The 13,401-nt window shown below is 63.4% G+C and overlaps 1 protein-coding gene across 1 annotated transcript in view; it reads left to right on the top strand.

Annotated features, from left to right (window-relative positions):
• Positions 1-13,401, top strand: part of Gtf2ird1 (GTF2I repeat domain containing 1) — an 86,147-nt gene that overhangs the window by 59,920 nt on the left and 12,826 nt on the right. The window contains exons 18-22 of the mRNA XM_047533466.1: positions 758-807; positions 968-1,024; positions 2,139-2,222; positions 4,985-5,168; positions 5,543-5,571. Coding sequence (XP_047389422.1) covers positions 758-807; positions 968-1,024; positions 2,139-2,222; positions 4,985-5,168; positions 5,543-5,571 — 404 coding nt within the window. The remainder of the gene's footprint in view (positions 1-757; positions 808-967; positions 1,025-2,138; positions 2,223-4,984; positions 5,169-5,542; positions 5,572-13,401) is intronic.

Here is a 13,401-nt window from a genome sequence, read left to right as displayed (position 1 = left end):
GTGTGGAAGGGAGGCCGCCTGCTGGAGTCCAGGCCAGTCCCACCCTCAGTCCCCCAGCCTCTGTTGGTGACTTGCCGCTCTGTGGGGCCAGAAAGGGCTCTGGCCTGGGAGCCCTGCTCAGCTGCCAGCTCCCTGGGTGCCTGGACCCCCGCCTCCACCTCCCCATAAAGAGGAGGGGTCCCAGTGCAGCGCGGGCCTCCCACTCCTGAGCTGTGGTTCTCGGGCTGAGCCGCCTTCCTTCAGCGGCGCACTGGACACTGGCTGACGCCCAGGAGGTACCCACTGCCCGTGGATGCCAAACCTCCCCTACTGGCCACCTCCTGCCCCAGCCCTGCCCCACAATGGCCTCCCACTGAGCTGAGAGGTGTGCCTGTCCTGTGGCCACCTGCTGCCCCTCAGCCCCATGATGCCCGTAGCCTGCAGGCCCTGCCTGCTGAGCTGGGGTTGGGCTGTGCCCAGACTTGGGCACCGAGCGCCAGAACCTCCCCGCCAAGCCGCTTGCTCCAACCCTGGGCAGTGACGATGACGTGGTGTCCCCAAGGTGAGGGTGTCAGCCTGCCAGTCCAGGACCCCAGAGGGCCTTGCTCCCCCGGGGCCCTCAGAGCCCAGCGTGGCCCCCAGAGGTCAGCAGAACATCTGCCCAGCCTGCACAGGTGCAGCCAGGAGGCCCCAGGAGGCATGATGTGCAGACCGAGGCCGCGGCGGGGCCGTCCCGGGCGCTGGAGGGACCGCGGTGACAGCTCTGCTTGTTTTCCAGGCCCGAGCTGCTCACCGAGGGCGTCAAGGAGCCCATCGTGGACAGTCAAGGTACCTGGCGTGGGCGGGCATGGACGGGCTCCAGGCCTGTGTCCCATCTCCTTCCTGGGGACCCAGCACATTGCCCCCCCCTCCGGCTTGCCCCTGCTGGCAGGGCCACCTCCGGTCCCGGGAGCCTCCTCCTCACCCTGGCTTCTCTCCCCCGCCCCAGAGAGGGATTCCGGGGACCCTCTTGTGGACGAGAGCCTGAAGAGACAGGGCTTTCAAGGTAAGGTTGAGGTCAGCTGTTCCAGCACCATGACCTTGACCGGGTGGTGAGGGTGGCTAGGCTGGGGGACCAAGTGAGCCAGAGGACTCCAGCAGGCAGGTCTGGACGAGGCCAGGCACAGGCACAGGAGGAGGTGGCCACCACCTGCCTGGGCAGCGGCTGCCAGGCCCAGATTCCGCAGTCAGCCGGGTCCTCAGAGCTTTGAGGTCAGGGTGAGACCCGAAGGCAGGGAGGCCCCCTGGAGGAGGAGGGCAGGGTCGCTGGCCTTGGAGTGGGTGAGGAAGGAGGCAGGGTGGCAGCAGGGAAGGCTGGCAGGGAGGCCCGGGTGGGGCCGCAGGAGCAGGAAGGCCAGGGTCCTGGGGAGAGGGGGTCCCTTCCCTGCCACAGTCGGGAGTGTGGCTGAGAACCACTGTCCCCATCCCTTGTTGGGGCAACTCCAAGGAAGTGGCTGTGAGTCCCCAAGGGTGGGTGTTCCTGGAGTGGCCCTGTGTGGTCACTGTGCCTCTGAGGAGACAGTGGTCAGCGAGGCCAGCCCTGGGGTAGGGGAGCGGGGAGGACCAAATCCCAGGGACGCTGCTCGCTGCCTCCGGTGGCTGTCCTACCAGGGCATCTTGCCTTACTTCATGGCCCCTCATCAAGCCCAGCTAGGACCGCTCAGGCACCGAGGTCACTCCTCGGTCCTCTCTGCACCCCTGCCTGCTGCCTGGCTGGCACCAGGAGGTCCTCCAGAAACACTGCTGGGGGCAGGTGGCCACCAGGCTGGCCAGGCCAGCCTCCTGCCCCCGGAGCCCATTCCACACCATCCAGGGGTCAGCCAAGCTGGAGTCCCCTCCCGACCTCCCCCACAGGACTGCCCTTCTCAGGGTGTCCCCGCCTCCGGGCGTGTTTATGAGTTTGGTTTTTCAAATGTCGACAATTAATCTCCAAGTCTGCTGTTGGCCCAACAGCGGCGTCCTTCAGAAAGCGCACATCCCGCCGAGATGTCGCAGTGAAGGACCCTGCGGTCGCCAGGGACCTGTTAATTGTGGGAGAAGGAGCCCCCTAATTAGAAAATCGCATTCCTTCAGGGTCGCCAAGTGTCTGCTCATCCCCCGCAACTGTTTTCGCTTTGCAGAAAATTACGATGCCAGGCTGTCGCGGATCGACATCGCCAACACGCTCAGGGAGCAGGTGCAGGACCTGTTCAACAAGAAGTACGGTGAGCGCCGCCCGCGCCCCGCAGGTGCCGGCCTGGCCCGTCCCACCTAGGGGCCGCAAGGACAGACCACACACAGCCCAGCAGCCTGCTCCGGAGGGAGCCGCGCGCTCGAGGACAGCAGGGGCTGGGGTGCGGCTCAGTGGAGAGCGCCGCTCGCCTGGGCGCACGAGGCCTGGGCCTGTTCCATTCCCAGCACCGCACACGCATGCGCGTACACGAAGGCCAACCCCAGTGCAAGGGGAGGCCACGGCTGCAGTTCCCTGTGAAGTATCAGTGCGAGAGGCGCATGAGCGGGGGGGAAGCATGGGTGCAGCTATCTTTGGACAGGAGAGCTGGCCAGGTCATGCCATGGGTAGTCCAGCAGCAGGGTGGCCTTCAGGATCAGCTGGATTCAGCAGCCCAGGCAGGTCCTTGCTGTCTGTTCCTGTGGTGTCGACATAGCCTCAGGCTGGCATCCCACTTGCTGGCAGAATGGCTGCAGCCACTCCAGACGTCTGCTTGGAACGGAAAGGGCGGGCTTTTCAGAGAGCCTGGTCATTTATTTCCCAGAATTCCCTGAAAGCCCTACCCTTGTTTCTCATTGGTCCCTATTGAGCCACATGTCCTTTCCTCACCCAATCCCTGGGCAGGGGCGGGGCCTGTGCGCTTTGGCTCAGGCGTGGGTTACCTGACTTGTCACTGTGACGAGGGGGCGGGCACTTCCCTGATGGTCCAGAGTAGATCCTGCAGAGGCTCCAGCTGTTAGCCAGGGGGAGGGGCCGAGCTGCCCCAAGGAGGAAGTTGGGGGCCACAGGCGATGGGTTCCCCTTGCTGGCGCGTGAGGGGTGAGAGCAGGTGAACTCCAGGCAGTCGGATGTGCAAGTCTGCTGTTCAAAAGCGGCGCCTGGGGTGGGGGTGAAGCACCACGGGTAGTGGAGGGGGTCTGTGTCACATGACGTCATGGCAGGTGTACAGATGCTCTGCACGTTGTCCACGTCCCAGCCCCTGTACTGAGTGCTGCCAAGAGCAACCGCCAAGGTGAATTGTGGACGCCTGGTGACGATATGGGTGACTTTTTTTTTTCAGTGCTGGGGATAGAGCCCAGGGCCTCATGTAGAGCAGGCCAGCCCAGTGTGGCAGTGATGTATCTGCTTAGGTTCATCAGCTGTAACAAATGGGCCACTGTGGTACAGAAGCCCTCAGTCAGGGATGCTCTGCATGGGGTCAGGGGGACTCTGCTTCCTGGTGTCAACTTCATTGTGAATCTAAAACTGCTATAGAAGTGTTTTTAAAAATGAGAAGGAAGAGGAAGGTGGGGCTGGGACGTGCTCAGGGGTGGAGCCCGAGCTTACCTTGGATGGGTTCAGTCCTGGCACCAAAGAAGCCAGGCATGGGGGGGCACATCTGTAACCCCAGAGGCTGGGGAGGCTGAGGCAGGAGGATGGCGAGTTCAAGACCAGCCTCGGCAACTTAGCAAGGCACTGTCTCAAAATTAAAAAGTAAAAGGCCTGGGGATGTGGCTCAGTGGCTAAGTGCCCCTGGGTTCCATCCCAGTACAAAAAAGAAGAGGTAGAAACAGAGAGAGGGCTTCCAGGAGGGGAGCGTGGCCACCTGCGTCAGAGTTTGCTAAAACAACCACAGTGTCCACTGGCTCAGCCAGCATGGTGCCACTGGCCACCACGGCCAGAGCTGTCACGTTTTTATGGCGTGTATTTTCATTTCAAAAAGGGCCTGTTTGTACTGGCGTGTGAACCAACCGGCCACAAAGACAGAATACCGAGTTCCCAGCAGCCTGGGGGTCCTGGCAGCAGGACGAGGACTCGTGGCGGCTGGGGAGGGAGGGGGAACTGCTGATGAACATAGGGCTTCACTTTGGAGACATAGAATGTTCTGGATCAAGGGTAGAAACAGTCCTGAAACCTGGTGACTGTCCTAAACCACTGAATGGTGCACTTTAAAATGGTGGGTTGTATGGCCTATGAGTCACCCCTCAACCCAGAGTGGAGCCACAGCGTGGAGCCCTGGTGACTGAAGACTCGGGGATTCTGCACTTGCTACGTGCAACGCACGCCTCAGGCTACGGGGTGCCTGGAGGCCAGAGCAAAAAGGGAAACAGGCAGTTCTGCAGTTCCCAGTGTCCATGAGAGGAAAATTAGCTCATTGCACCAAAAAACACAGTTGTCCCTGTCCCTGAGGCCTGTGGAGCTGCCCGCCGTGTGTCCTTGTCCTGTGGCACCCTGCCGTGCTGGGGATGGTGCTTCCCGTGAGCTCCCAGGGTGCAGTGGTGAGCTCCGGCCCTCTGGGAGGGGGTGCCCGTGCTCGCTGGGCTGGGGCTGAGCTCTGGACATGCAAGGTGGCTGAGTAGCGTCCGGGGCTGCCGAATCCACACTGCCTCCTGCGGGCAGCGCCCCAGTCCCCAGTGAGCCAGCAGTGACCGCCCCCAGGACGGCTTGATAAAAGGCTGCCTGGTACAAGTGCCCCGGCCCCAACAGGCTTGGTGGCAGAAACAAGGCCAAAGCCCCGGGGCACGGGGCCCTGCGGTCTGCAGCCGGCTGACTGGCCGGGCCTGGCGTCCTTGCTCCCAGGTGAAATCTGCCCCCTGGCGCCAGGCTCAGGCAGAGCCCCAGGGGCTGGCAGGGCCCCTTCATAGGGACGGGCGACTGGGCCCTCGGTGTTCCTCGAGCGGGGCTCCCGACCTCCCTGTCCAGCGGGAGCTGCACATCCCTGCCTGCCACCCGGCACCACCTCACTCCTGACCGCAGGCCTGTCCCTCTCGCCCACAGGGGAGGCCTTGGGCATCAAGTACCCCGTCCAGGTGCCCTACAAGCGGATCAAGAGCAACCCCGGCTCGGTGATCATCGAGGGGCTGCCCCCGGGAATCCCCTTCCGGAAGCCCTGCACCTTCGGCTCCCAGAACCTGGAGAGGATCCTGGCCGTGGCTGACAAGATCAAGTTCACGGTCACCAGGTGCGGGGCAGGGACGGGCGAGGGGGTGGGATGGGCCAGGGTGGGCCTTTCCCCAGGTCCTGCCTCCCCGCCGTTGGGGGCCTTCCCTGCATCGTCCTGGGGGGTCAGAGGTGGACCACAGGCCTTTGGTCAGACTGGCCACCCCACCACGGCCTCCGAAGCAGGGGTGGCCTTTGGGCACCTTCTGCCCACCCAGCATCACCCACATCATGCACCCCAGCCCCTCGAGAGCCTTTCACCCCATGCACATGATCACCTGGGCATCCTGTTAAGGTGCAGCTGTGCTGCGGGAGGCCGGGGTGGCCTCGGGCACGGGCAGTACCCAGGAATGGCCCCCGTCCTCCCCCTGAAGCCTCCTTCTCTCTCTCTTCCAGGCCCTTCCAAGGACTCATCCCCAAGCCTGGTAAGGGGTGCTGGCGGTGAGGCCGCTTGGCGTGGGGGGCCGGCCCCGGTCCTGGGGCCGGAGGTCGGAGCCGAGTCCACTGTGGGTCGTGGGCTCTGGGACTCTGGAGTGGAGCGGGCAGCGGCCCTGACTCCTCCCCAGAGGAGGGAGGAGGCTGGAGTCCGGCCCAGACCCCGGTGGCAGGCGGCTGCAGCCACAGAGGAGGGGTGTCTGTGGGGACCCGAGCTCGTGGTAAGACGTGAGGGGACCCAGTGGCCTGGACAGTGAGGCCCCTGCTGACCCTCCGACACATCCACGCCTCCAGCCCCCGCAGGCGTCACTGTCCCCAGACCGCCCGTCCCTGAGCTGGCGACAGGCCTGGTGAGCACTGGGGCCCCAGGCCTGCAGGCGGGGCTGCACCATCAGCCCCCCGAGTCTGTGGGAGTGGGAGCCGCCACCTTGGCTCTGCCCGCCCACCCCAGACACCACCAGAGCCACAGCCTTGTGCATCGGCGCCCTGGCTGGGGTGGGGCGCGGTCACTGGGCGCTGGGCAGCCCTGGAGTCCCCTCTCGGAGGCACAGGTCAGCCCTGGCCGCTGGCCCCTCTGTCCCCGGAGCTGCTCGCTTCCCTGGCCCGGGCCTGGCTCTGGGCTTCTGGGAGGGCAGGAGCGCCTGGCGGCAGAGCTCCCTGTGGGCCGTGGTGTGACGGTGCAGGGTCCCCAAGGAGAGAGGGAGCCCCAGGGTGGGGAGCCAGGGCTGTTTCCAGAGCCCTCGGAGGTGCCGAAGGGTCAGGTCAGTGGCAGCGAGTGGCAGAGCTTGTGTGGCCGCAGTGGCCCAAGTGCTGGGTGCGGCCCGCCTGACCCTTCACTTCTGGAGCTCTGGGAGGGCCCAGCCACGCTCCGGGTGCTGGGGTGACCACGGTGAGCAGACAGGGGCTCTCTCGCGGACCCTCAGTCTGGAGTCTGGCGTGCAGAGGAGAAATGGGCTCCATCCCGGTGAGCGCCCGTGTCACAGCAGGGGCTGTGCTGGCCTCCAGGCTGCCCTGAGTGGAGCCCAGAGGCCTGGGCAGGCCAGAGGCGGAGCCCGAGCCGGGCTGGCCGCAGACTCAGGCGGCCACGGCGGAAATGAACGCTTCCCCAGGAAGCAGGCCTGGGACAGCAGGACGGGACGGGGAAGCGAGCGGGCAGGGATCCTGACAGTCACAGGGTGCACTTGGAGGGCCCTGCTCACCAGGGGAGACCTGCCTGCAGGGGCCCAGGCTGGCGCCCAGGGCCCGACCACCCCAGCAGCTCCCAGGTGCCTGGCCGGGCTGCGCACCCTCCTGCCCTGGCACCGGGTCAACCCGGGAGGCAGGTGGCTGGGCACAGCACGCGGGGCTGCTTCCCAGCTCCAGGTGTTTGACCCGGGAAACGGCCGTGCACCCGAGGCCTCAGGCCATCAGGTACCCACAGGGCCAGGAGGGCACTGCAGGGCCTTCTGCAGGAGAGCCAGCATGGCCACCTGCGTGGGGGTGCCCCAGGGCAGAGTGGTGGTCCCCAAATCCCAGAGGGGCCGGGCCGCAAAGGGGGCCTCCAGGGTGCGCCTGCCTCGAGAAAGGGGCAGCTGAGGGAGGGAGAGGCCCTCTGCTCGGGTGGCTGGTGCAGTAGCAGTCGCGGAACGTTCTAGTAAGTCGCAGAGGGAACTCCGAGTGTAGGTCTGTGGCAGCAGTTTGGGAAGCGCAGTCGGCAGGCGATGTGGTGATGTGATGTTCATGGTGGTACCTGCGTTACTGACCTCAACGCTCCCTGTTCTTCCTGTAAACACCTGACCTCCAAAGGGACACTCGCCCGGTGTCTGCAGGACGCCTTATAGCTGGCCAGCCCTCAGTGGGCCGCACCACAGTTATGTAGCCACCTTGTCCCCAGACTGTGGAAGTTTGGGCCGCCCTTCACACAGGGGACACCTGACATTCACATCAGACTTGGAATTTACTGATTACAGAACCCTTCCTGTTGTCACATGTCATCTCCCCCAGTGACCCTGGAGGAAACTAAGGCTCAGAGAGGTTAAGGAGCTTTCTCAAAGTCACACAGCATCTATACAGTGTGATTCAGATTTGAATGATGTCTTTCCTCTTCCACTGTGGAAACTGGGGCTGACTATAGCCCTGGCCTGGGCCTCCCGGTCCTCACTGTGACTGGTACCTTGCCCTCAGCCCCCACCACACTGAATCTTTCATGCACACTGGGTGGCTCTTTGCCACCCCCTCCTGGCTGCCAGCTGTAATAATAACATGGATCCTGTTGGGAACCCTAGAGGCTCACAGTTGATCCTTCGGGTTTGTTTACTTGTATAAAGAAACGTGTTGCCTGCTTCTGAGCTGGGCATGGCGGTGCATGATCGTAACCCCAGGGATTTGGGAGACTGAAGCAGGAGGATCACAAGTTGGAGGCCAGCCTCAGCAATTTTAAAAGGGCTGGGGGTGTGGCTCAGTGGTAGAGCATGCTGGGTTCAATCGCCAGTACTGAAAAAGAATCATCCTGGACGCTGGAGGAACAGAGTCCCCATATGCTGGGGACAACTGGGAGCAGATCTGAGTGGCAGGCAGATTGGACAGGCGGTTAGACCTACAGACCAGGGACCACCCGCCAGAGACACACAGCTCTGGCGGGCCACCGTCCCGTGTCTGTCCTGTATTGTGACCTCAGCTCGTGACATTGCGTGACAGACGGCAGGGATGTGTGAGCAGAGGTCCCAGCCTGAGCCCCAGGACGTCCGTCATCTGGGTGCTGGAGAAGAGGGGAGCTCGAAGGCCAGAGGGCGGGGCCCAGGGGAACTGGGGACGGTGGGCGGGGCCAGGGCTGCCAGGGCGGGGCCGTGACCCTGGACAGAGATGGAGGAGGCCTGGGCTCCTGTCCAGCAGCGTCGTGCCCAGCAGGGAGAGGGAGAGGAACCGCCGAGCTCAGAGCTCCCTGGGCAGCCACTGCGGGTGGGGTTGGGAGAGGCCAGGGTGGCAGGAGGGGCTGGACAGTGGACAGAGGGCTGGAAAGACGAAAGGGGACAGAGAAGGACGGCTGTCGGTCATGAGGGAGAGAAGGGGCTCGGCGGGCACCCCGTGTCCCCCTGCAGCTGAAATCCCCAGGGAGGAGCGCGGCAGCCAGGTGAGGCCACCGGCAAGTTCAGCACCACCCAGTGCAAAGAGCGGCCGGTCTGCCCGCCGCCCGGAGCCTGGCAGGGCTGGGGTGGTGGAGTGTGTGGCTGGGGTGGTGGAGTGTGTGGGTCCAGCTCCCAGGACTGGCCACTGCATCCAGTGGGGTGGAGCGGCCCCGGGAGCCCATCCTGTCCAGCACGCACTGAGTGCCGGTGGCCAGGCCCAGGGCTGCCAGCCTCGCCCCCAGCCTCGCCCCTAGCCTCGCCCCCAGCCTCGCCCCTAGCCTCGCCCCCAGCCTCGCCCCCAGCCTCCGCTGCCTCGCAGGGAAGGAGGCAGATGCTGTCAGGGTTCCGTTTTGCAGCTGAGGCCGAGTCTCCTGGTTGGCCCGAGGCTGGCGGGGATTGGGCAGTGCGGAACCAAGTCAGCAAGCCCGGCTGCCAGGGTCATCGAGGGCCTCGGCCGGAAGGCTGGCCACTCAGGCCTTGTCTTGTGGCATCGGAAGCTTTCCCACTCAGATGATATCAGGAGGTCTGTGTTGTCTCGCAGTTACCATGGCAACCACACTTTCACCCACCCAGGATGGGCTGGAGGCGGAAGAGCCGGGCACCGCTGCCAAGGGAGCGTTGCGGGCAGTGGGCAGCAGGGTGCGAGGAGGGTGGAGGCTTCCAGCAGGCGGATGGGGTGGTAGTTCACAGGTCCGCAGGCCTCGGGGACATCTGGGGCCGAGTGCAGCTGGTGGGACCCAAGTGACGCTCGATGCAGGTGGGGTGGCCGTGGAATGGGGGTGGTCACCAGCCCTGGAGAACATGGGCCAGCAGAGCAGGCCCTGGAGGAAAGGAGGCTGGGCAGGGGCGGAGGAATGGAGGCCCAGAGCCCGGGTGGGAGAGCCGAGGCAGGCTGAGGGAAGCAGCTGTGGTCCCAGCAGCCCGGGAGGCTGAGGCAGGAGGGTCACAGGTTCACAGCCAGCCTTGGCCCCGCAGGGAGGTCCTGAGCAACTCAGGGAGACCCTGTCTCAAGGTGAAAAAGGGCTGGGATGTGGCCGGGAGGTAGAGCGTCCTGTGGTTCGGCGACCAAAGTCCAAAGAATTGTTTTTACTTGAAAATATACTTTGTCACCAAGCTGTCATGAAAGGCAGGGAGGACGGGCAGGAGGAGCCACTTCCCTCGGCTGCAGTGGCCAGCTCGAGTGACCGTCGCAGGGAAGCCCCGCCCAGAGCACAGGGGACCCCAGAGGCAGAGCAGAGCTGCCGACTTGCTGTGTGACTCCAGCAAGTAAGTTTGCCTGCCTGGGCCTCAGCGTCCTCCTCAGAGCGTGGCCGCAGCCGCCCACGGGCCCGCCGGGGCCTCCCTGGGCGCCCAGTCAAGCCGGGAGCGGGGAGGGGCCGTGGCGCTCAGGAGCGGGGCGAGAGCGGGCCTGAGCGTGGAGGGCCTGGAAGGCCTGGCTTTGCAGCGTGGACTGGACCCTGCAGACCCGGCCTTGGCAAGCTCTTGCGCTGACGTCCCCGCAGCCCCCCGGAGCCTGAGTATCCCGCGGGCCCCAGCGTGAGCTAGGACGTCCCCATGCCCCACGCTGTGGACTCTCCGCTTCAGTCTCCACTTGAGGGAAGGTCAGGTCCCGGGCTGCTGGGCAGGTCGGCTCCACGCCACTCAGCTCGCCCCAGCATGGATGAGGCCGTTTGAGCAGCTCAGCTGTGGCGAAAGGCCACCTGGTCCTGGGACACTGGTGGAAAGGGCCCCAGAGAGGCTGCTAGACTTCTCTCTGTGGGGTCGCCTGTCAGCAGATGCCGGGTAGGGCGGACCTCCTGGAACAGAGGGCTGGAGCTGGGCCTGGGTGCCATGGTGGGATCGATGTCGGCAGAGGCCTTGGGGGCAGAGAGAGGGGTTGGACAGTGTCAGGAGCAGGAGCAGGTCACTTTTGCCCGCTCAGGAACATTTTCTGCCATTTCTGACCTGTGTGATCTTGGATAAATTGACTTACTGCCTGTGAGCTTGGACAAGTTAACTTACCATCTCTGATCTTGGATAAGTTAACTCTGTGATCTTGAGTAAGTTAACTGTCTCTGATCTTGGATAAGTTAACTGTCTCTGATCTTGGATAAGTTAACTGTCTCTGATCTTGGATGAGTTAATTGTCTCTGATCTTGGATAAGTTAACTGTCTCTGATCTTGGATAAGTTAACTGTCTCTGATCTTGGATAAGTTAACTTTACTGTTTCCAATCTTGGACAAGTTAACTTACTGTCTCTCTTCTTAGACAACTTAACCTGCCGTCTCTCATCTTGGATAAGTTAATATCTGGGCCTCTGTTTCCTCGGGGTCCCATGGAACAGGAGCACCCTGATTCCTCCTGCACTTCTCCCTCCCGTCCTTCGAGACCTGAGGTGTCCCTGGTCCCCCAGGCCCTCACTCCTCTGGCCTTGCCTCCCTTTTCCACCTTCCCCATCCCCCCACCCTTGCAACTCTGTCATCTTGAGAGCTCAAAATAAAACTGTCCTTTCTCGGGTTTCTAAAGATATCACAGCACCAGCCACATTTCCCTACTTAATTATCTCTGCTTTTCTTTGTTAATTAGGCTCCAGTAATGATCTCCCTTCTGCCTTCCCGGGAAGAGCTGGCATCTGCCGGGTGGGGCTGAGCGGCCTTTGTGGGCACACGCCCTGCCCTGCATGATGGGCAGGGGCTGCAGGGGAGACCCTAGTCTGTGGGTGCTCAGCCAGCCCGTCCTGCCCCTGGATGGTGGGTAGTCCCAGGTCCCCGAAAGGGAGCCATCGGGGGCTGCAGACTGTCCCGACATTCCGGAAACCCCCAGCTGACCCACCCAAGCTGCCAGGGACAGCCAGGTCCTTTCCTGTGGGCTGTACTGAGGCCAGCGCTGGGGGCTGGCCAGGCACCTGGCGCTGAGCAGGTCTTGTTAAATGATCAGCGTGTCCTTGAGCCACAGAGGTAGAGTTCGGGGCTGGTGGACGCCAGCCGGCTCGGCCCTCTGGTTTTCTGGATGGGCTGGATCTTTCCAGCCATGCAGGGGGCAGGGGCTCCTGTGGCAAAACAGAGGTCGGGATGGGGACACGTGGCCCAGTCTCTCTGAGTGCCGTGGGGCCTGGGACAGCGGGGGGGCGGCCAGGACCCCACCCGGGCTTCATGAGCGCAGGCAGAGTGTCAGACACCTGAGGCAGGTCCTGTCATCAGGTGCTGGGCTTTGATCAATGCCAATTTAAAAAAAGTAGAAACCTGCTTCGTGGGGCTTACGTCCTGATGGGGACATAGAAACAGACAATTTGCAAAGCCTCAAGTACTGTAGAGGCTGCCGAGCTGAGGATGCGGGTTTGAGGCGGTGTCTGTTGGCAGCCCGGTTGAACTCAGGGCCTCTCACTTGCTGGGCAAGTGCCGTCCCAGGGTGCTGCACCCCAGCCCTGGTAACATATGATAGGTGGTGGACAAGGAGAGGTCCGTGAGTAGAGGCCTGAGGGGGCAGCACTGACCCAGGAGCAGGGACGAGCACTGCAGGCAGAGAGCCCCAGTGCAAAGGCCCTGGGGTCACCTGCCAAGGTGTTGGAGGCAGATCAGGGGAAGTTGATGGAGATGGGGTAGAAATGGGGAGGGAAGATGGCGTGTGGCCAGAGAAAGATGCCGGCCTGTGACATGAGCCAGCGCAGCTCTGGACAGGGGAGGAGCAGGACCCTCAGACTGTGAGGAGCCTTCTGGCTGTTGGGCCAGGAACAGGCAAGGCTGGAGATGGGCGGGAGGCTGAGAAGGCAGGTGAGGCCTGCTGGGCTCCCCGCCTCCAGCTGGATTTTGTAGCTAAAGCCAGAAGAATTTGCTGATGCGGCCACCAGAGAGCCGGGCCAGGCGTGGCCTCGCAGTTGGGCTGGGCTCCCGGCTGGAGGAGGTGCTGTTGACCGAGTCGGCGGAATCCCAGGCTGTGGTCGGCTGGGCGGTCGGGGGCGCGGCTGTCAGCAGTTTGGGCAGCAGTCGGGTTGGCGGTGTGACCTAGAGGCTGTGAGCGCCTGCCTGGTGTGCAGAGTCCTGGACAGTGAGGTCACCGGGAAGGTTTCACACTGTGACCAGAAGCCTCGCAGAGCCTTGGAGGAGAGGAGGCTGGTCTGGGGCTGGGGGTGGGTCTCAGCCCACGTGCGACTCGGGTGCTCTGGGCCCAGCAGGAGGCAGGACCCGGCCGTCAGGGAGCAGAGGGCTCTGCTCACCAGGGACGAAGTGTGAACCCCAAAACCGTGTCCAGGGGGCCCTCCTCCTCCAGCCGGACACACACACACACACACACACACCACTGCCTGTAGACACACGCGCATGCACAACCACACACACACCGGCCTGCAGACAGAGCACACACACACAGGGGACACACACACACACCCGCCCGCAGGCACCACCAGGTAGTCCCCACTGGCGGTTCCTGCGCTGCTCGCCTCCGAGCGTCTGGCCTGTCGGGAAGCACCTCACATTAAACCCTAACGGGAGTGAATGGGGCCCAGCGCCCAGAGACCTGGCGGAGTGTCTTCGGGTCCTTGGGTCAGGCTCCTTGGTGACAAAAGACAGGCACAGTTCCCTTGCCTGGCGTTGCAGGTGGAGCAGGGACGGAGGCACCCTGTGCCCCGTGCAGTCGGAACCCCGAGTCCCCATCTTGGCTCCGTGAAGCTGAGCAGGTTTCCCGTGACCTTTCCGCGGGGACCTGGGATGTGACGGGGACGGGTGAAAGGGCAAAATGTG

The sequence above is a fragment of the Sciurus carolinensis genome, chromosome 18 (assembly GCF_902686445.1).
Source record: "Sciurus carolinensis chromosome 18, mSciCar1.2, whole genome shotgun sequence".
Taxonomy (NCBI): Eukaryota; Metazoa; Chordata; class Mammalia; order Rodentia; family Sciuridae; genus Sciurus; species Sciurus carolinensis.
Note: the sequence above shows the minus strand (reverse complement) of the source record. Positions and strands in the feature narration are given on the sequence as shown.